Source organism: Anoplopoma fimbria, chromosome 7, assembly GCF_027596085.1.
Source record: "Anoplopoma fimbria isolate UVic2021 breed Golden Eagle Sablefish chromosome 7, Afim_UVic_2022, whole genome shotgun sequence".
Lineage (NCBI taxonomy): Eukaryota > Metazoa > Chordata > Actinopteri > Perciformes > Anoplopomatidae > Anoplopoma > Anoplopoma fimbria.
Window position 1 is genome coordinate 10322056 of NC_072455.1, and position 22866 is coordinate 10344921.

General features: G+C 40.8%; 1 protein-coding gene across 1 annotated transcript in view; it reads right to left on the bottom strand.

The window, feature by feature from the left end:
* Positions 1–22866, bottom strand: part of LOC129093132 (ankyrin-2-like) — an 83103-nt gene that overhangs the window by 38602 nt on the left and 21635 nt on the right. The window contains exons 9-27 of the mRNA XM_054601049.1: positions 22382–22480; positions 21157–21255; positions 20894–20992; positions 19752–19949; positions 19398–19496; positions 18542–18640; positions 16538–16636; positions 16213–16410; positions 13463–13561; positions 12893–12991; positions 11669–11866; positions 6760–6858; positions 6516–6614; positions 6032–6130; positions 5844–5942; positions 4596–4668; positions 3914–3967; positions 621–762; positions 97–108 (exon numbers count right to left, since the gene is read on the bottom strand). Coding sequence (XP_054457024.1) covers positions 97–108; positions 621–762; positions 3914–3967; positions 4596–4668; positions 5844–5942; positions 6032–6130; positions 6516–6614; positions 6760–6858; positions 11669–11866; positions 12893–12991; positions 13463–13561; positions 16213–16410; positions 16538–16636; positions 18542–18640; positions 19398–19496; positions 19752–19949; positions 20894–20992; positions 21157–21255; positions 22382–22480 — 2063 coding nt within the window. The remainder of the gene's footprint in view (positions 1–96; positions 109–620; positions 763–3913; positions 3968–4595; positions 4669–5843; positions 5943–6031; positions 6131–6515; positions 6615–6759; positions 6859–11668; positions 11867–12892; positions 12992–13462; positions 13562–16212; positions 16411–16537; positions 16637–18541; positions 18641–19397; positions 19497–19751; positions 19950–20893; positions 20993–21156; positions 21256–22381; positions 22481–22866) is intronic.

Consider the following 22866-nt stretch of genomic DNA (forward strand, 5'->3'; position numbering starts at 1 on the left):
AAAAACAACAAAAGTGCAATACCCAGCTAAAGGGAGACAGTTAAACAGGTTATGTCAGCAGTGATGAAGATGTAAAAGACCAGCGTCAGCACATACCTTTGCATTCGACTATGTAGGCATGATAAGGAGGACCAACGATGAAGTATGAGCAGGGGAGGTTGACACACACACACACACACACACACACACACACACACACACACACACACACACACACACACACACAGTTAGTGAGTTTTTTATCCTCAAGAGGAATGGTGATAATAAAGTTAGAACAACCATACACAGCAACATCAATAGTTAGGTTAGATTAGGGTGAGATTCACATTTCATAAAATGGATGTTAACATGGGAACAACCACTTCATTTGCTGCTTTTAAAAGTGTTTATGGATGCCATGGAACAAATGTTTGCTCCATGGAGCAGATAAGCATTAGTTGGTGCATGAAGCAGATGAGGGTAAACATTTGCTTCATTTGGTCAGATGAAACCCATGCAAAAAAAAAAAAAATCCTAATTTCCAGGAATAGTTTTAGTCAGTTGGTTCACGAAAGCGACTGAGCCCTAATCAAATCTTTTCAGCTACTTGATCAGTAAACATGTAATAGAGTTTGATTTACCTGTCAGTGCGCCCCCCCTCCAAGCTGAAGCGGAGGTAGTTCATTCCGTCCAGGTACTGTCCTGGCAGGGAGTCGTCTCCCAGCTCCCTGAGGTCCTCGGCCCTCAGATACTCCCCTCCGTCACCAGTCATAGTGTCATCACCTTGGGAGAGAAAAAAGAAGGTGGATGTGAATAAAAACAAAACAAACAGATTTAAGCAACACCCCAGTTTTTTGAGTCAGGTTATCATTGAGTGCCATGAACATAGACATTAAAATGAGAGCTTATAGGCAATTAGTGTGAACAAAAATAGAGGAAAAATATGTTTTATTTTTGGCCTGTGCAGTTACAGATTAAAAAAAATATTAAATAAACATATGTATTGTACTGTATATTCTGTAGGGTGCTCATCACTTTAGGCATAAACACATTTGCTTCCTCTGGAAACTCGCAGAACAAAGCATGTAAGTTAATTTTTAACCTAAAAAGCAGCTAAAGCTGAAAGCCAACTAATGTTTCCGAGGTCAAGATGGAACTTTAGAAAATTTGATAAAGATGTTGTACTTCCTTCAATTCATCTCTCTCTTTCAAAATCTACTCATCTTTCCTACAGCCTCGTTTTTTTTGAGAATATATATTCCATAATTATGCCCTTCATTTGGGCATACAACACCCACCGTATTTCAAACTTTCACCAACAAAAACTCAGAGAGGGGGGCGGCCTGGGGCTCACAGTATTTCGTTATTATTAGTCAATGATTGTATGGCAACTGGGCTCCTTGTTAGAACTAGACGTGAGTGCTGTATTCCCAAATTGGCTTGTGATTGAGGACAAAAGTCTGTAGATTTTATAAATTCATCCTTGTCTGCTATCATCTTTTCAAAACCTGACTTGGCACAAAAATGTAAGATGAATGATTTTGTCCTGAATAACTCACTTAGAAATCTCAGGCAAAGGAAGAGGGTGCTGGATTCGCAGGTTTCCATAAATCGTTGTGGTACCTGGACCGTGGCCGTGCCTCCTGCTGTGACCCGGCTGACACCCACTGCTACTTCAATTATTATTATTAATCACATTACTATTACTATTCCCTATATCATTATTATAATTCTACTATATAATTTTTTCCTTCGTTACTCGGCTTACTACTGTGATTATATGATCATTTATGTCATATACATAGAATGTGTTGAATGTTGTTCATTCTGTACACATGACATCTATTGCATTCTGTCCATCCTGGGAGGAGGATCCCTCCTCTGTTGCTCTTCCAGAGGTTACTTCCTTTTTTCTCCCTGTTAAAGGTTTTTTTAGGGGAGTTTTTCCTGTGAGGGTTCCGGGACAGAGGATGTCGCATGTGTTCATATTGTAAAGCCCTCTGAGGCAGATTTGTAATTTGTGATTTTGGGCTATACAAAATAAATTTAATTGGATGTCATAGATACATCGATACACATGCAAATTTTGCAATAATCAAAATTTCATAACCAGTCAATCCGTTCATTTCCATAGGTGGAGAGAGAAGGACCTGTCGAAAATTAAAGGTGTTTATGATGACAATAATCGTACCTGTTTTAGCCAGATAAAAGATAAAGTCAGTCTCTCTCATAGTCACTTTTTTACACTACAGGCAAGACATTTTGTAAGTAAGGGTTAAATCCAGTCAGACACCCAAATGGCAGGTAACACACTTTGGCCCTGGTCTAGCAGAGAGCATCATACTTGGCCATAACAAGTTAAAAACATACTGTAGTTAGACAGAGATGTTCTCGTGACATTATTATACTGGCTACATGGAGTGGGTAGAGTGTAAGAAGGAGATAAAGCCATTTTCAAATGAAAAATATATCTACATTTTCACCAGTCCTGATATGCATGTCAAATTTGGTGAGTTTTTGAGCATGATAAAGCCCTCAAAAAGGCAATTAATTTGGCAAAAGAATAATAATAATAATAAACATTACAGTTTCAAGAGGGCCTTCGCCGCCCAACGTTGTCGGCGCTCGGGCCCTAATAAGAAACATTTGAAGAACAATAGGTCCTACGCTCTGACTACGTCAGTGCTAACCTATTATAATAATAATAATAATAATAATAATAATAATAATAATTTGAAGAACAAATGACTATGTCAATAATAATAATAATAATAAACATTTGAAGAACAATAGGTCCTATGCTCTGACTACGTCAGTGCTCGGGCCCTAATAATAATAATAATAATAATAATAATAATAATTTGAAGAACAATAGGTCCTACGCTCTGACTATGTCAGTGCTCGGGCCCTAGTAATAATAATAATAATAAACATTTGAAGAACAATAGGTCCTACACTCTGACTACGTCAGTGCTCGGCCCTAATAATAATAATAATAATAATAATAATAATAATAATAAAATAAGAAGAAGAAGAAGAAGAAGAAGAAGAAGAAGAAGAAGAAGAAACATTACAGTTTCAAAAGGGCGTTCGCAAACCGACGATGTCGGTGCTCGGGCCTTAATTACATCAACTGAATATTAATACCACTTGAGAAGCTAATAGAACAAAGCCTGCGTTGAGATGGGGATTGTTATAGCAGCATTCCAGGGAGTCAGTATTTGTTAATGTATCATTGTGGGGTTGGATATAAGCTTTGAGGGAAAGTATTTTCAGTCTCTTTGCTATGAACTTCCATTACTTCTCTAGAGGACAAACATTTTCAGCCCAATTCTGAAAAGGAACATATTGGGAAATAAAGTTGATTGGCTTTCCTCTAGAAAGGGAGGCAAAAAATAGATACCACTTTCATAATTGTACATCATGTGCTGCGCAGGAGTTAAAAAGCAATTAGTCTAGCTTAGCATTAGGACCGGCGAATACAGACAGCCTGGCTCTCTTCATGTAGTGTAACTCCCCTTAAAACCACAAATTGCTGTGTTTTTACATTTCTGTTTATACATATAGTCAGCACGGTTGTGCAGTTGTTAGCACTGTCTCCCTGCGTTGGTTTGGGGGTATTTCTCTGGGTGCTCCGGTCACCTCCCACAGTCCAAACACATGCAGGTTAAGAAGTGGCCCTAAAAAGGAACTGGCTGTTGGTGTGAATGTTTTTCTGACAACCTATCAACCCTCTGTGTTTGTTAGAATTAGTGTTAAGAATATCAGAGTCAGCCAATCAGAGGCAGAGTTGGGCCTCAGTCTCACTGGTATCCATCCAGGTACCACACTAGAGTTAGTGTTGTAGGATTTAACCAGACAGCAGGTGGTTCAGGCTCATTCACCGTGCATTGCACACTACCCCACTCCTCACACAAAGAACCGTGCTGAGTACCTTCCTCTTCCATGGGGTCGTCTGACATAACATCATCATCAATGGTTTTCAATGCTGTGGGTTGACAGCACAGTCACTCACTACTTCCTAAAACCTAAAACCTGACCTCTGAACTGAAATGAACAACGCAATGTCTCAAAAATAATTGAGCTAAGATTTCTGTGACTTTTTAAGTCTGATACCAATGCCAATAGCAAATATTCAGTCTTGACTATTTTCCTGCTAAAATCATATGAAATTAAGGGTTTGAAGATGGAAATGAGAACGGTTAAAGGTCTTGTTTCTCAGTCTACATTATGAGCTAAGCTGTGAACACACTAGGTGATACATGTACACTGTTTAAAGGCCACCTGCATATCCAATATTTACTGGGAAAGGTTCAGACTGGGAAATTTGACCAATGAACCAATGAAAAGAAGCAATTGGTAATTTTACAGATGTTTAAAGTTCCCTACTGACAGTAACAGAAACGTATTCAATAGCAGGAAAACCAAGCACTAACCAGTAAGCTCATTTGGGTTCAAGCACAAAGTCAAGCACAAACAAAACGTTGTTGTGGAACAAACAGTAGATGTAGTTCACTGACTAATCCACAGTCGGACTACCACTGAGGGATCTCTATCCTTTAGAGGGCTCCACTGTGGGTTGATGTTGACAGGCTCTAATGTACAACATGACTCACCCTCTTCATCTGAGACATCCAGCACTTCAGTCATGGTCTCTGGCACGTTCAGCTTGTGTTTCTCCGTCACCGTCTGGCAGCATGGGAGGAAGGGGATCCCATTAACTCTATTTCACACCATACACACAGTTGCCTGTTTGCTTGGAAGTATCCCTAGCTAAAACCAGTGTAGTGAATCACAACAGCCCTGCAATCAATCCTCCCTTTGTTGACGGTTTCAATATTCAGCATTTGTTGAAACTGTTTCAGAGACGTGTTGATTCAACTGATTTGTCATAAGGCAGGCTGTATTCTGTGCTGGTGAGGCATAACACTGAAAAGTGTTTCTAATACCTACCCTCATTGATATAGACAGAGTGGACAAAGCTATTTCAAGCTTACTCTCTTTAAGATTTGATATGGCATTGTAAAGTAATTCTCATGAAGTAACTTCAAATATAAGTTCTGAGTTTTAATACATAAGGAAATGGAAAGCAAAAATCAGTAATAAGCCCTTAGAAATGTATTTGTCAGACACATCAGATCCAGGAGCATTCAGGACCAGTGTTCCAAGCATTATTATAAAAAGGTCAAAATACTTCTACATTTCTACATTAAACCTGGGCTGAATTTAGTTTGAAAAATGAACTCTTTTGGGAGTCAAACTGTATTCCAATGTGTAGTTGGACCTGCTTCACATACAATGTAGTCATTTATATTCTGTTGGAACAATGAATATAGACTTAGATGTGAAACTAGACGTCTAAAAAAAAATTGACAATTTGACACAAATTATATCCTAATAATATCCCCTGGGGATGGAATTAGACCACAAACAGGAAACAACAAACATACTACTATGTCTACTTTTGTGAAGTTTGCTAACATTAGCTAACATTTGCCACACATTAGCTACTGGTCAAACCAACGAAGGCTGTAGCAACCGCATATATATTGAGTCAGGGTGTGTTTTATAGCTTATGAATTATACTTTTCATTTGTAAGTGGATTTACTACTCTTCTTTCAAAGCATATATAGTATTGCTTTAAAATAGATGGACATGTGTTTTATTTTGCAACAGTGATCACTGGGCTCCAATTATTATGTGTTGTAACCTAGGTGCAATAATAAACTATTTAATGGTTCACTATATTTAAAATGACTAACTCAGGGTTTTGTTTTCCACCAATGCTTATTCCCATTCCAGCACAGATTCCTGCCTCTATAAGAGAACCTTGAACTTCAGATTATAATGCTGTGTGACGTACCGTTGTGGTGGTAATGATCTCCTCAGTGACGACTCTCAGCGTATCCACCACAGAGATGTAGCCCAGCCTCCGAGCAATACCCAGAGCAGTGTTACCATTCTGGACAAGAAAGCATAGTGGATGGGTTGTGTGTCTGTGCACTGTAAACTGTGTGTTTGTGTGTGTGTGTTTTGTGGCTGTTCACATACCAGTGTGATAGCGTTGGGCTTGGCGCCGTTTTGCAGAAGTACGTTAATGATGTGTGTGTTTCCTTGCTGGGCTGCCTGGTGAAGGGGAGTGTATCCGTTCTGAAAGGAAAGAAAACCGTTAAATAAATTGATTATTCATAGTTTGTTTTGAATCTAAAATATCTTGAACATTCAGGCAGTTGATATGAAATTGGTTGTTGAAATAAAATGAACCTGATAGTTGAAAAGTTGTGTTTTATCTGATATTGAAATTATAATTAAAATAACATTTTTAGTAAGAACATTAAAAAGTGTGTTACAATGAATCAATTAGTGAGTAGGAATGTATACCATAAAATGACCTTGCTATAATGTTTAAAAGATCTTGTTCTAATGAGAAAACTTTCTCATTGACCTAAAGAAATGAAAATAAATAATATCAGAGCATAAATACTAAATAATGAAAGTTAAAAATTGTCTCAGAGCTTTACTTTAGTTTCAGTACCTTGGTCTTGGCATTGACACTGGCTCCATTCTGCAGCAGGAAGTTGACCATCTTGCCGTTACCATAGTGACATGCTACAATTAGCGGGGTGTATCCCAACTGCAAAACAGGACACATTGTAAGAATGCTGTTATTGAGGATGGAGATTTTAGCAGAATGGGAGATGACTCAAAATAAAATCATCCTATAACCAGAAAGGAGGTGTAAAGATAAATACAGAAAATGAAAAAAAGCATGTTCATACTTTGGTCTGCTGGTCGAGGTTGGCTCCGTGTTTGGAAAGAATCTCGCCAACAGCCACTTTATCCTCCTGGGCTGCCAGATGGAGGGCAGTCAGGCCGCTCTGCGTGAGGAACACATACAGAACACTCACTATGTTGCAACAGACACATTTAGACCACAATCTGTCCAGTCAAACAAGCTAATGTGGCTATTTTGAAACTGTGAAGAAGATGGACTTTGTCATAAAAACAGTTTTCATTTGATAAAAGAAAGAAGTTAGCTGACATTGGCTTCTCTCAAAAAACTAAGATTCCAGAAATCCCCACCCACCACTGAAGTGACTGGTCAAATCACAAATGGTCCAGTAGTTACAGATAGAACACTTTATTGCTGAGTTTTGGCTTGACAGGGTGTACAGAAATACCTTTGCAGTATTTGTAAATATGTGAGCATGGTTTCTGAAATAAAAACAATAAACAAACAGACACTATTAAGCTCAAGCATTATAAGGAACAACATGTCATGTACCGATATGCTTAGCACGGCCACAAGGTGGAACTATGAGGCCACAATGGTGACAGCTACCTACTCTAAATGCTAACAGTAAGCATTAACTATCAAGACATTTATACACATTTACTAATATACTGAGTTTACACAGGAGCAATGACCAAACAAAGGCGCATTGAATGTAGTAACTTTAGCACACTCTCTAAACAGGTGGAAGCTAACACAGCAGACAGCGAATGGCTCAAGTTAGCCTAATTAGCATGACCAGTATTAACAGAAATGAAACTAAACAAGAATCACCAAAACAGGGATGAATACTGTACATACACCATGGCAATATGTAACTTAATTACTTACAGTTCAATGGACGCACGCCAAACAAAGGTAGTAACACCCGTTTTGGGCTTTGTTGGCCTAACTACAGCGACTCGGAAAAAACTCTTGTGGCCTTCGTGAACGAAACAGAGGAGACCTACCACTCTAAGAGGGGAGGCGGAATAGTCCAAATGGTGTGGCCTTTGTAACAGCCGCCCCCAGATTTCTGTTGGAAATCTGCACAATAACAAAGGCTGGTAGCCAATACTTGAGTCCTTAACCGCCTGGCAGTTCAGGAAGGTAGACGATGCGGAATACTGGCCGGGTGTAAGAGCGATCTCCTACTTTAACTTCCACAGTCCTTATTCTGCCATCAGATGCAGAAACAGTCCGAGAGATTAATCCTACGGGCCATGAGGCTCGTGGTAGCTGGGGGTCGATGACCATCACTGTGTCACCTGTTTGAAGGTTGGTGGAGTCAGAATGCCACTTCTGTCGCGACTGAAGACCAGGCAGGTAGAATCTGATGAAACTCCTCCAAAAGTGGTCCGGGAGGTGAGAAATAACAGGAGACTTGTTGCTTGCCCACTGTCTTAGTTCGAAGCCCCCGCTGGCCAGTGTGTCCTGCAGTTTATCTACGAGGGCTTTGGCCTCGTCCTCTGATGTCAGACTTCGTAAGCAGTTGTCAACATAGAATGACCTCAGTGCTGCCTCTCTGATGTCTTCTCTCTCGCAGCTGTGATCAATTGCATGTTTCTGGAGAGCAAACGTGGCACAGCAGGGGGAGCTTGTGGTGCCAAACGGAAGCACTCTCCATTCGTATATGTTGGGCGGCTCCTCACGTTTCAAGTCCCTCCACAAGAATCTGAGGAGGGGCTGGTCGTCAGGGAGCAGTCTTACTTGGTGAAACATGCTGCGTATATCACTACTGATGGCCACAGCGTGTTCCCGAAATCTCAGCAGCACAGCCAGCAGGGAAGGATCCAGGGTTGGACCAGGGAGCTGGAGCCTGTTGAGGTTCTCACCTCTGAACTCGAAGGAGCAGTTGAAGACCACCCAGTTCTTCCCATTGTGGGTCACCATATGATGTGGGATATACCAGCTGGTGGGTGTGTCTTCCTCACCGGGAGCCAACTTCTTGACATAGCCAGCAGTGACCAGTTTCTGAATCTCACCATTAAAAGCTGCTGCTTTCTCTGGGTCTCTACTAAGCCTCTTCTCTGTGGCTCGGAGAAAAGGGAGGACTGCTTCCTTTGGCGCCTTGAGAGGGGGCATGTTCTGCACATGTAAGAGAGGGGTAGCGTATCGGTGGACACCTTCTATCTCAACTCTTACAGTTTCGCTCTCCAGAAGAGCCACAGCATCTTTGTCATGGCGTGAGCGGGTGCAGGCCTTTTCACTGCTCCATGGCAGAATGTCCATTTGCCACAGCTTCTCAACTTGGCTGTAGATGTCTGCTGGTGGTGACAGGATGGACATGAACAGAAACTGCTGCTCTGACAGATGATGCCTCAGTCCCTGTGCTGGGCCTTGGAGACGCCACCCAAGGCGGGTCTTCACAGGTGCAGGGCCTCCGGGGGGCCCCAGGCGTACTGGCGTGATCAAATGGGGATGATCAGAGCCAATGAGTAGAACTGGGCTGACAAGGTCAAATGGACACAGGGGTAAATCAGGTGCCATTACTTCTTCTGGAGGGCCTCCACTGGATGTGTGTTCAGCTAGTCCAAGGCGTTTTGCAGTAAATTCTCTGTTGATAGAGAAAACGAGGTGTGGATCGGCTGCTGGGGATATAGTGAAAGAGACCATGGCGCCATGTGGAATCTGCAGCTCCTATCTGACTGTTCTTAAAGAGAGGTCTTCTGATTCCCCCTTGAGGTGTCCATGGATCTGTCTCCATTTCTTATCACCACTTTACTGACTTTGAGGAGAACCTTACGTCTAGCGGACGATCGATTTATAGGACCTCTTCTGTGGGGCTGTGGAAAGGGGCTTTAATGCGCTCTGGCTTCCCTCCTGCCTGATCTCTGCCATCAGTAGCCCGCTCGTTGATGTCGTGCAGTGCAAGGAGATGTCTGTTGCCATAGGTCTTGCAACGCACCTTTAAGTTACATTCTGCAGCTCGATGACCTCGGCCACAGCGCAAGCAGCAGTTGTTTTCCTTAATCCATGTCTGCTTCTGGGTGGAGCTGAAAATCTGAAGATTGGCACAATTATTAAGTGAATGTTTACTATTGTCGCAGTAGGCGCAGTACTTCTTACTGATCTCTGTTGAGGGTAGTGGTGATACTGCCTCCTTCTGAGACATGGCGGTTGTGCTCATCAGAACTGCTGAGGGCCCCATTATAGGCCTGGAGGTTTTCTTTTGCCGTTTGACATTTATTTCCTTCTCCCTCTTTGAGCTGCTGCTGAACCGGATGTTGTCTTCTTGCATTTGGAGCTCGTACTCTAGCCAGTCAACCAAGTCAAGTAGAGTTGGTACGGGCACCCTGAGGGGATGAATATAGCGACGGAAACTGGAGCGCAGGTCGTGGGGGAGCTTTCCTAACAGCCGGGAAACATGTGAGCCACACTCTAATTTGGCTTTGCAATTCTCAAGCGGTTGATTTCTCTGGAGTTTGGGTGGCTCATATTAGGTATTGTGAGCGTTGGGCCCCTGTAGAACTGCTCCTGTCCACCTACTTGGCTTGGCGTTCAGTTACGGGAGTGACGGTGCTGGTGGGTTTTGTGCCGTCCCCTGTATGAATCATCAACCTCAAGTGACTGAGAAGATTTATGTTTGTGTAATGCTGACCTGTAATGACGCACTGCGGAATCCTCACTATCAGATGAGCTAGTGTGGGACAGCTCAGATGATTCCCTGCTGGTTTGGTTCCTCCTGTGACTGGTAAGGGGGGTAACTCCATCCTCTTCGTTGAGGAGAGAGGCTTGACTTAACATGAGTGGGGTTGTGCTTCAGTAGTGGAGATTTAAGCTCAGTCTTGGGAAGAGTGGTTGTGTGGATGAGCTAGGCGTTTGCAGCTGCTGGACTAAAATTCCTAAATGTTCTACTTGCCTGCGGAGCTGGTGAGTATCAAATGAACTCTGATGACTGAACTGTTCCAGCTTATACTGACTGCATTCACTCTTATAACGAAGTCTATCATTCTGCATCTTTAACTCTTCCATCTCTTTGAGCAGTGCTTCTTTCTCCACATCTGCTTTCTGATTCTCACTCCGATGAGACTCTCTCTTAGGGGGCCATTGATCCTTTATCATCCGCTGCGGAGAGATGACATCATCCTGACAGATGGGTGATGCTGAGCGCTCGCCGCCGAGTGCACCATCCTCTTCCTCGCCTTCCTCTTCATTTTGCTGAACTGGCTTGGAAGATGTATGTGGAAAGTTGCTCTTCTTATGAAAGCCTGAGAGGTCGTAGTCTTGAAAGTGTGCGGGGAGGAATAGTTATCCCTCCTGACACGCACTCTGTGCTGTTCTTCTGGTAACTTGGACATCCTTGTTAGCGGTGAAATGGGAATTCAGCTCGAAGGACCATAAAAGACAGCGGTTCGCTGACATTGGCTTCTCTCAAAAAACTAAGGTTCCGGAAATCACCACCCACCACTGACGTGACTGGTCAAATCACAAATGGTCCAGTAGTTACAGATAGAACACTTTATTGCTGAGTTTTGGGCTTTGTTGGCCTAACTACAGTGACTCAGAAAAAACTCTTGTGGCCTTCGTGAACGAAACGGAGGAGACGGACTACTCTAAGAGGGGGGACGGAATATACCACTCTAAGAGGGGAGGCGGAACAGTCCAAGTGGTGTGGCCTTTGTAACATTTGATAATTTTATTAGAGTGATTCAGAATTAACCTAGATGGTAGTATGGACTGTCAATTACCCACCCGACGTTCTGAATCCTCAAAAGATTCAACAGTGTACTGTAACTTTAAGTGTAACGAGGCACAAAGCACAGGAGGTTTATAGCCTCTCAAACCGTGTGATACAAGAGTGATTAATGGGTTTACTCAAATTATTAAATACCTCACAAAAAGACAGTCCATCATATTTCTACTTGTGATCTTGTTGTTTGTTGAGGATTTATTGCCATATTACTCCACAGTACCTTAGTTTGAATGTTGACCTGGGCTCCCTTGCTCATGAGCAGGGCAGCCATGTCAGCGTGGCCCTCCTGGGAAGCCAGATGGAGCGGAGTGACACCCTGCTTGGTCAGGATGTTGGTCTCGGCTCCGTACTGCAGCACAACCGTGGCAATCTCCATCTGGTTCTTCTTTGCCGCGATGTGGAGCGGAGTGTAGCCATTCTGGTTCATGAAAGAAACTGGTGTCACTGCGGAGCGATAACTGAGACTGCTGAAAACCTCACATACCAAAATGCTTCTTGGAAATTAACATTAACATCGTTGGTGTCACTTTAGGTTATCCAATAGTGTTGTAAAATAATCTAATAAACTTACATAAAGCTCCTTTGCTGTTAAAAACACATATATGAGCCACACTGTTGGACTGGGTAACATGTTGCTTCATCATCATGAACACACACACACACACACACACATACACACACACACTGTAGTTTAAATTGGATTAAATCCCATAAACACCCACCTGCTGCCCCAAATACTCACTACAGCACCAAATGTGTGTTAATCCTCCGATCAAAATAGTCCCCAACAAATGCCACATTTCCTCCGGTTTGAATAGCATTCGTTTAAAACTATAGTGAGCAGCTGTTTCAGGAAATAAGCCTTATGGAAATTTAAACTACAGTATATTTGTAAGGCAATAAACTAAAAATAATTGATTTTTTTAGGGCCTCCAACCACATCTCATGGTCTCTCATCTATCTCAGTTGTCATCACTTGCGCTAAACGTGGAGCTTTAGCCAAAAGATAACAGGCGAGTGACAATGAGGCGATAACATGTTGCCTCATTGTCCAAACATAGTTGGTTTGAGGTGTCTCCATTAAAAAATATAGACAATTGTTGACTAAAAATATCAAATGGCTGTTTTGCATGTAGATCCTAACTTCAGCTCGACATTGTCCTGTCTCACAAAACACAGAGCTTCAATATCATGAGGTAAAACATCAGTTAAGCTTTTTTTATTTAACAATGGCCTTAAGGTTAGAAACCTCTTCTTAGTGGATTAAATATTTTCGACTACTACCACTGGACAGTTTTCTGCTAGTCCCAGCGCCAAAGCTTGTGTGATCCCATCCCAGTTTTTTACCTTTAGGCTAAACTGTCACTATTTGAATCATCTTACACTTTTCAATTAGCTTTTCACTCAGCCATTCCCGTGTCAACTCATTACTGTGGAGTCTCACCTTGGCCATGGTGTGGGGGGACGCTCCTTTGTCCAAAAGCAGGAGCGCCACCTTCTGGTTATCGTAATGCGCTGCGACATGGAGCGGGGTAAGGCCATTCTATGAGGGAGGGACGGTGAGCACACAAGGTTAAGACAGCAGTTAGTGCCGCTCAAAGCCATTAGCACCACACACACAGTTAATAGGACTTGTTAAAGGGGTTAGACTGCAGGTTGAGATGAATAAGAGTTATATTGGACAGCTAAATCTAGAAGAATTATGACGTAAAGATGCAACATATTCAAAGGAAAAAATATTGAATTTTGATGTAAACAGGCTTCTGTAATCTGTTTTATGTATTCTCGAATTAAACACAGTTAATCCAAATTAAGAAATGGCTTTATTGAAACTAATCTTACTGCTGCTCTTGTAGTCTACTTAAACTCATTACAGAAAAATTGCAGCACACGTTTTAGATTTTAAAAAAGAGTGGACATGATTTTCATTAAATTGTACATCATAAACAACATCCCATAGATTGTTCACTAAAAACTATAAAAGTTAAGAGGGTTTTTTATTTTGAATGCTTACCTTTCCAGCAGAATCAGGCAGAGCGTGACGCTGCAGCAGAAGCTTGGCTACATCTAGGCTTCCATACTTGGAGGCCACATGCAGGGGAGTAAAACCTTTCTGTGGAGGGAGAGAGCCAGTGAAGGGAGCTCAATAAATGTGTTTAAAGACAGTTAATACAGTATATTAACTCAGTTCGACTTAAATCCGAGGCAGACATACAATACTGTTATTAGTGCCTGTGATCTACATAAATATTCGTATTATTTAAATACATAGGCACATCACTCTTTTTTCAGACCACACTGAGTCATTTGAATTTATATTATCTTATTATCATTTCCCCTCCTTTTAATATTTATTTTCATTTACATATAACCATTAGTCTGATCATTGTATATGTCATGGGGCCCTGAAGGACACCAAGAGTTGTTCAGCATTATGGGAAATAGTTCAATAGACTAGAATGTTTTTCATAAATATTTTGACGTACAAAATAAAACTCAAATCTCATCAGATATGATTCCCTGAAGGACTAAGGATCTCTGTTTAGTTGGTGACATAAAACAACAAAAAAGAACTCCCAGCTGACTGACATGCTGATGCAACTCTTGGTAACTTTCAACCAAAAATATTAAAGATAATCATTTCACAATAAATCCAGCAGAGGGGGCCATCTACCTATATATTATGACTAGTCTGGAGCTGACAGAAACCACATGATCAGTGTGTTTATGACCAAGCCCTGCCCATGGATGAAACAATCCTTTGTTTGTCAAACCGGGATTATATCTGATGTAATAGGTGATTGGACAGAACAGAGAAAAAAGAATGGAGAGGAGATGGATGAAGGAGAGAGGAGAGGGCTTCCTTAGACTGAGGCAGGGAAAAACAGGAAGCAAATCAAGGATAAGAACTATTATCAACATGCTTGGATGGATGAAGAGTGTTACCCTTGCATGACAACAACCTTTTCTGATTTGGTTTCCGTAGCGACAGCCACACCCTTTCTCCCCAGAGGGAAACCAAGGAGAGAGACATCAAGGGTGGGAGAGAGAACCACTGAACCCTGACGAACACACTGCATTACAGAGAGCTTTGTCTCACCCTCAAGCATATGAATACATTAAAAGGACTAATCTGTCCTGGACTGGATGCAAAGTGCCTGAGCAGCCTCCTCTGGTGAACACCTCCACAGTGATGAGGATAAATCACTTGACTGCGTTCAGGCTTCAGAGGAAAGATTCACAGCCTTGTACATTATTCTTCAAAAGTGGGTCAAACAGACAGAGACCTGTACATACAGTGATACTGTACCCTCTTCACTATCTGATACCCTAACAATCTATTCCTCCATCTGTACATCTGATTTAATGAGTAGCAGGAGTTGCACATTGGTTCCAACCTGCTAAGATATTAAGATGTATCCTAAGTGGATTTGTGTATCATTTTTATGAAACATAACCCTTCATTTTTTATACTCTCATCTGCTACAGTATAGGAAATATATACTATTCGTGGTAACCAGATTATTTCACAGCGAAAATTTCTATTTCAACTTGAGTGATAAATCACCACACTAAGAAGCAGCACGGGAAAAAATGGCAGATGTTGAAGTGAATGCAACGCTCCCTAAAACCACAACTTGTTGTTTGTACATGTCTGTTTATGTGGTGATTAAACAAATTAAATACAACATATTAATCAGTGAGATTAAGATGTGTTTGAAAGCCTTCCGTTTTTTTTTTTTTTAAGTTGACAGAGCCATGATAGCCGTTTCCCCTTCTGTATGCTACGCTAGGCTAATAATGTCCCAACTGCAGCTAGATTGATATTCATTTTCTCATCATAAGTGTATTCAAAACAAGGGCTGGGTGGCATTTGGTCTTTGACGTCATTCAATTAAATAATGAAATCCTCAATCAGGGCTCGACAGTATAGGTTGCCAGTTTGCCATTGGCAAGCATTTTGAGAAATTGGCAACTAATCCTTGTCCTTTGGCTGCCATCAATGCCAACCACTTTTTAACATGTTAAAATAGGAATAGCAAACAGCAAAACCTGCACCCCAAAATAAATAAATCTTTAACATTTGTTGTATTAGTGACTTAAGCATGGATGTTACAGTCAGAAACAGAGCTAGACATTGCTGCACACGCTGATTTGTTTACTCACCTGCACAAAGGCATCTGTTTTAAAGACAATGGCAAAGCAAATAATTCTGTTTTAAAGAAGGTGACTTTAAATTGCATCATATTTTAGTTCCGGCAAACCAAAAGCTGATGTGACAAACCAACCCACTATCATGGAAGTTTGTGAAATAGGGACGAAATTGAATCTATTGGTTCGAGACACAATTTAAATGCTTCTACGTGACAAAGCTAAACCTAACGGTTCGTGGATTTGTTGCCTAAACCTAACGGTTCGTGGATTTGTTGCATAGATCCAACGGTTTGTGGATTTGTTGCCTAAACCTAAGCCCAACCATGATGTTTTTCCTTAACTTAACAAAGTGGTTTTGTTGCCTTAACCGCCCCGATAAAGACAGTTGTGCCGAGTGACACAAAGAAAAACGCAATTCGTGTCCCTGAACAAAAAACTACAATTTATTTCGTGAATATTTCACGAATTGCCATGAGACTGTGTTGGACAACCACTTTTAGAGTGTGTTTTTCAGTGTTGAGCCCTTCTGACCAATCTTGGAATGGCTCTAGGAGTAAGTTGGAGAGAATATAGTCACATTTAAAGACAAAACATGTCTCCTCAACACACCTTGGTGGCCAGTGAGTGTGAAGCTCCAGCCTCTAGTAGGACCGAGGCTGTCTCCACCTGACCCTCCCTTGCTGAGATGTGGAGGGGGGTGTAGCCATTGTTTGTGGCAGCATCCGGATGGGCCATGTGTTGCAGTAGCAGCTGCACAATCTCTGTTTTTCCCAGACGGGAAGCAATGTGGAGGGGAGTCTGGTCCTCCTGAAGACGGCAGAGCGGAATAAGTATGAACACTTAATGTTAAAAAAAGGAACTTTTCTGCATTGTATCAAAACGCTAAAGTACAAAGTGTTCCCTGGTGTGCTGCTATAGATAACAGCAGTCTCACCCGTGCCCTGGCGTCCACCATTGCTCCGTTCCTCAGCAGACATCTGACCACCTCCACCTGACCCGCCCTGGCTGCCATGTGTAACGCCGTTTCTCCACGCTGTACAGACAACATACGGGTCAATTCACACATACAGGTGCATCTCAACAAATTAGAATATCATGAAAAAGTTTGTTTATTTCGATAATTCAATTTAAAAAGTGAAACTCATATATTATATAGATTCATTATACACAGAGTGAAATCTTTCAAGCGTTAATTTTGATGATTATGGCTTACAGCTAATGAAAACCCAAAATTCAGTATCTCAGAAAATTAGAATATTTTTAATACAGAAATGTCAGCCTACTGAAAAGTGTGAAGGACTTTTCCTTATGGTATGTTAAACTTCCCTCTTGTAGGTTAAAGGTAACTGTCTGTAGGTCAGGTCAACTGTCTGTCTCTCTAAGCCAGTCTCACTCTATGTGCCTGAAATGGCCGAGCTGGCTAGGGCAGCTGGTAGCCCAAGGTTAGCTAGAAACCTTGTGTATTCGGTTAAGACTCAACAGGCTGGCGCCTGGTTGGAGGGACTGGATAAGAGAGACGGTACAGAGGCTATTTTGTTGCTAGCACAACAACGGTAGATGTATTTCCTTGTTTAGATCCTATATCCAATAGAATCTTCTCACATGCCAGGCTGATGTAGAACTAACCCTATTTGGAAATAGCGGAACTTAGCTGGTCTGGGGAAGCTTAAATACTGTGCTCAAGGACACCATCTTCAGAATTGGGTAGCAGTACACTGTGATTCACATGTAGTGTTTCCCTGTTCTCCTCGATTGAGAAACAATAAACGTTACTGCTTAAGACATCCGGGTCTGCCGAAACTTCTTCTGTCTCGAAGGAACTAGGTGTAAGGTTGCCATCACAAAAAGTATATATATATATATATATATATATATATATGCGGGGGCTCCTTTTGCATGAATTACTGCATCAATGTGGCGTGGCATGGAGGCGATCAGCCTGCGGCACTGCTGAGGTGTTATGGAAGCCCAGGTTGCTTTGATAGCGGCCTTCAGCTCGTCTGCATTGTTGGGTCTGGTGTCTCTTATCTTCCTCTTGACAATACCCCATAGATTCTCTATTGGGTTCAGGTCAGGCGAGTTTGCTGGCCAATCAAGCACAGTGATACCATGGTCATTAAACCAGGTATTGGTACTTTTGGCAGTGTGGGCAGGTGCCAAGTCCTGCTGGAAAATGAAATCAGCATCTCCATAAAGCTTGTCAACGGAAGGAAGCATGAAGTGCCTGGTAGACGGCTGCGTTGACTTTGGACTTGATAAAACACAGTGGACCAACACCAGCAGATGACATGGCTCCCCAAATCATCACTGACTGGAAACTTCACACTGGACTTCAAGCAACTTGGATTCTCTGCCTCTCCACTCTTCCTCCAGACTCTGGGACCTTGATTTCCAAATGAAATGCAAAATTTACTTTCATCTGAAAAGAGGACTTTGGACCACTGAGCAACAGTCCAGTCCTTTTTCTCCTTAGCCCCAGGTAAGACGCTTCTGTCGTTGTCTCTGGTTCAGGAGTGGCTTGACACGAGGAACGCGACAGTATACGTCTGTGCGCGGTGGCTCTTGATGCACTGACTCCAGCCTCAGTCCACTCCTTGTGAATCTCCCCCAAATTCTTGAATGGCCGTTGCTTCACAATCCTCTCAAGGCTGCAGTTATCCCTGTTGCTTGTGTACCTTTTTCTACCACACTTTTTCCTTCCACTCAACTTTCTATGAATATGCTTGGATACAGCACTCTGTGAACAGCCAGCGTCTTAGCAATGACCTTTTGTGGCTTACCCTCCTTGTGGAGGGTGTCAATGACTTTTCCATGATATTCAAATTTATTGAGATGCACCTGTATTTAAACATAATAAAACCAGCTGAATGGTCACTGTAATATTTCTAGACACTATTCTAACTTAAAATTAACTAAATCAGAGATCACTTTCACTCACAATATTGCTGACGTCGGGCGAGGCTCCGTTCTGCAGCAGCAGCAGGACAATGTTCAGGTGACCCATGAAGGCTGCTACGTGGATGGGAGTCAAACCAGACTGGACACAGGAAGGGAAGCAAAAGAGGAACAATAGGACAAGTCAGTCATGTTGAATATACATTTGTAACTCAAGAAGAGTTTCTCAAACAAAGTGGTGATCTTTGGTGATTTCTGACCAACCAATAGCTACTTTGGCAACACTATTGTTAGGAAACAGTGTTCCACTACTAACATACAAAATAAAGGAACTGAATGACATTTTGGCTGCAACGTTATCAGGGAGAACCTATATTTACCTCGAAATATAAATGAAAATGCATTTCTGTTATAGGGAATTACATTTTTAGGAGACAAGGCCGCTTTTTAGATTTATTATTTTATGCAAGATTGCACAAATGTTTCAATTTGCTGTGCTTTTCTTTCATTCTTGCTATATTATAAATATTTTCGCATTACAAAAGTGAAAACTAAAATAATACATGGAAAAACTTTTAAATAAATTGTACTAAGTATGCTTAAGTATTACCAAAAACAAGAGAGAACTTTGTTAAACATATGTACATTTAAATGAATGGAATGAAAACCTGATGTAGATAGCATAATATTAATTACTAAATCCATATTAATCACAGAAAAAAATCACTATTTTTAAACCTAAAGTTTGTTGACCCACTTTCAACAGCACTACTATCTAGAAATCCTCTTTGTTATGACGTAATGCAAAGCAAGACATATGATTCTAACCAGATCCTGACACATCAGGTAGTCCAAGTTGGTTCAAAGAAACTTCAGTTTCACTTAGGTGAGTGATTTACCTCTGTAATGGCCTGGATAGAGGCTCCGTATTTGACCAGCAGCTCCATCACTTTCACCCGGTTCTTCTTACAGGCTATGTGCAGCGGAGTGAAGCCGTTCTGTCACATAAACACAGTAAAGGATGAACCCAGTTATATATATATATATATATATATATATATATATATATATATATATATATATATATATATATATATATATATATATATATATATATATATATATATATATATATATATATATATATATATATATATATATATATGTGTATATATATATATATATATGTATATATATATATAGATCTTTCCACAGGAGAATTGTTACAGTTCCATAATATGTTTGTTTCATACCAGAGCCCTGGCATTGGGGTTGGCCCTCTTGTCCAGCAGCAGTTTGGTGACTCTGTAGTGACCGCAGTGAGCTGCAACATGTAACGCTGTCAGGTAGTCCAGCGTGACATCGTCAACGGGAGCCTTGTACTGCAGAAGGTGTTTGACGCATTCGACATGGTCGCCCTGTGCCGCCATGTGAAGTGGAGACAGCCCATTCTAAAATGTGAAAGAGAGCTTGTTTGGTTCGATGGAGATACATGGTAGGAGGGGATATAAGAGGAATGACTGTCTTTGTAGTGTAAATGAAAAACTGCTTCATTGATCATTGGCATACATGACCATGATTGGTGAAAGGCCATAATATGTTAAATGTGTCTGTGATGTTCACATTGGATTATTGCATATTTCAAGTGTTTTGTTATCATTCTAATACTGTTGGACTGAATTATACACATTAAATGTAGTCGTAGCCAGAATCAGATGTGAACATTGATAATAATACAGATACAATAGGTATTATATATTTTTAGCCTAACCCTCTACATAGACTTGAAGCAGGGAAACGAAGAGGGAGAGAACTTTGTTAGCTTTGTCAAAGGTGCAAAAATATACCTGTCAACAAATCCAAAGTTGTCCTATTTATATGTTGTATCCTGTTAGCTAGCACCATACTTACACTAATCAAAACTGCCAGGAGTTCACAGTAAAGTTCCAACCTCAACCTTACTTTTGTATATGAACAGGATGCTGTTGTGGGTCTAGAGCAAACTAAATTACAAAGCACAGTCTTATAGTTACACCTGTATTTCTACATCTGTTTAATAAACAAGAATAATTTAGAGATGAGACTGCTATCAATCTTTTCATCTGACAACTCAAAAATTATATTTTCCCAAATGGTCAAATTGTTCCTTAAAATAGTTCTTAAATGCACCAAAAAGAGGTTTAAAGCCTAAATAACCACATTCTGACAATGTGTACTGGACTACATAATGTAGAGAACCTCATGTCAGGAAATGTAATTTAGAGGAAGCTGATGCCTGTATATACTCACTACCTTTAATCTGTTAACCAGCAAATACGACACAGTTTGGAAAATAAGTAAGAAACATGCTTCTGTCCCTTTGAGTGTATAAAAGGTCAATGGACAGCTAACACACCTTGGTCCTGGCCAGCAAGGGTGCTCCTCTTTCCAGAAGCAGCTCCACAGCTGTATCATGTCCACTCCGGGCCGCACAGTGTAAGGGAGTCAATCCATCCTACAGAACACACAAACACACAATCGTATCAATAGCCATTAAATGTATACTTACACTGACTTCGCTGGAGTCTAAGGAACAACCGTCATTTAAAATTTACCAATGTAATTTCTCCTTTTTTAACCAAGTTGGTCTGGTCAGTTGTGGCTTTTTACCATACTCACCCTTGTTTTAGCATCAATCTGAGAGCCACGGTCCAGTAACAGGCCAACCATGTTAGTGTTGCCACGCTTGGACGCCACGTGTAGAGGAGTAATCCCATTCTACAGAGAGAAAAATGACTTTTAGTGACATGCATTTTGTTTTAGAAAGAAACATTATAAATATTTGCTAAAGGTTACTAAAATTGAATCCACACTAATTTAGTTGTATGGGTGAATGTTATTGTTGTTATTTTGGAGAATACCAATTATAGGTATAAAAAAACAATTGAAATTTAGATCTCAGAATTAACTAAAATCACCTTTAAAATCAAATAACAAATGCATTGTTGAAATGTAATTAAAAATTGGCAAAACTGAATTGATAATTTAGCATCTAATTTAAAGGTAAAGTCAGTATTACTTGACTCTTTTATTTAATTTTTTATCTGAAAATAAAATATATTTGCATTCAAATGTTATCTTGTGCTTTTCAATTCAATGTTTAGTTGGTACACACTGTTTGCTTGTTTCCTTGAAATGATGACCAACACTGTGAAATACTTTTGCTCAGCAAGACGTAAGACCTGAAAGTGTCTCAACTGGAGGCTGTTATGCCTCATACAGACAGAGGATGAGTGCAGTTTCAAATCTCTGCAGCCTCCGTGTTAGCCACACAAGCAATCCCATGAGGCTAAGTAGAGTGCAAGGTGAAAAAAAAAAAAAGCTATTTTTATCCACCCTGCTCACATTGCTGAAAATAGCACATCTGAATTTGTTTTCTGGATGATATTAAAGGGACAAAAACACAACTGAAAGCCCAGAAATTAAAATTAACAATGTTTACTGCTGACATAATCTGGAGATGAGGCAAGATGGGGAAGTTACACCATGTCCTCACAGGAAGTATAGTGTGAGCAGGACACATTGCTTTGGGACGTGTTTATGGGCGTATGGATCAAGTTATATTGTATCGAGACAGCTGAATCGATTGAAATAGAGGCGTAACTGTTCCGTCAGAAGACTGAAAATGTGGCTGAAATGCCTCCTGTGCAGACAAGCTTTTAAAAAAGCAGAAATTTGTAAAGTCAAATTTAGAAATTTACTAGAAATTCAACCAAAAACTAAGCAAACAGTCCTGAGATTCAGTAGCCAACAATACTTTGCAGAAGTGTACCAGTGGAATTATACTGTATTTCCATGCCTTTATCAGACCTTAATAACAATGCTTATTAGCGTGCCAACCTACCCTTGCCGTGAAGTCCACTGCTGCCCCTCGATTCAGCAGGAGTGTGGCCACATTTACATTGCCATAGTGGGCAGCGATATGCAGGGGGGTGAATCCGCTCTGGAAGACAGACGGGAAAGAGACAGAGACACAGAGAGGAAGACAGGGGTCAGACATTAGCCTTTACTTCATTTCCTTGAACTTTGAATCTTGACTCTTAATCTTTAGTCCTCCCAGCATGCAGCAGTCGCATCAAGCATCACAGGTGAACAAAAAACTAAACTGAGAGCAAAGAAAATAAAATAAAAAGTCACATGAAAAAATACAAATAAATTGTGTTGAAAATGATGAAGTCAGAGTCTCTAGCACCCATACACACAACCCCAAAACACACTCAGATGTCACTTCCATGCAGGTTATCAAACACAGAAAGTAAAGTAAAAGAAGGCCTATACTAGGCTTCAAAAAACAATTTGAAATGAAAACAACAAAAACTGAAGCAGAAT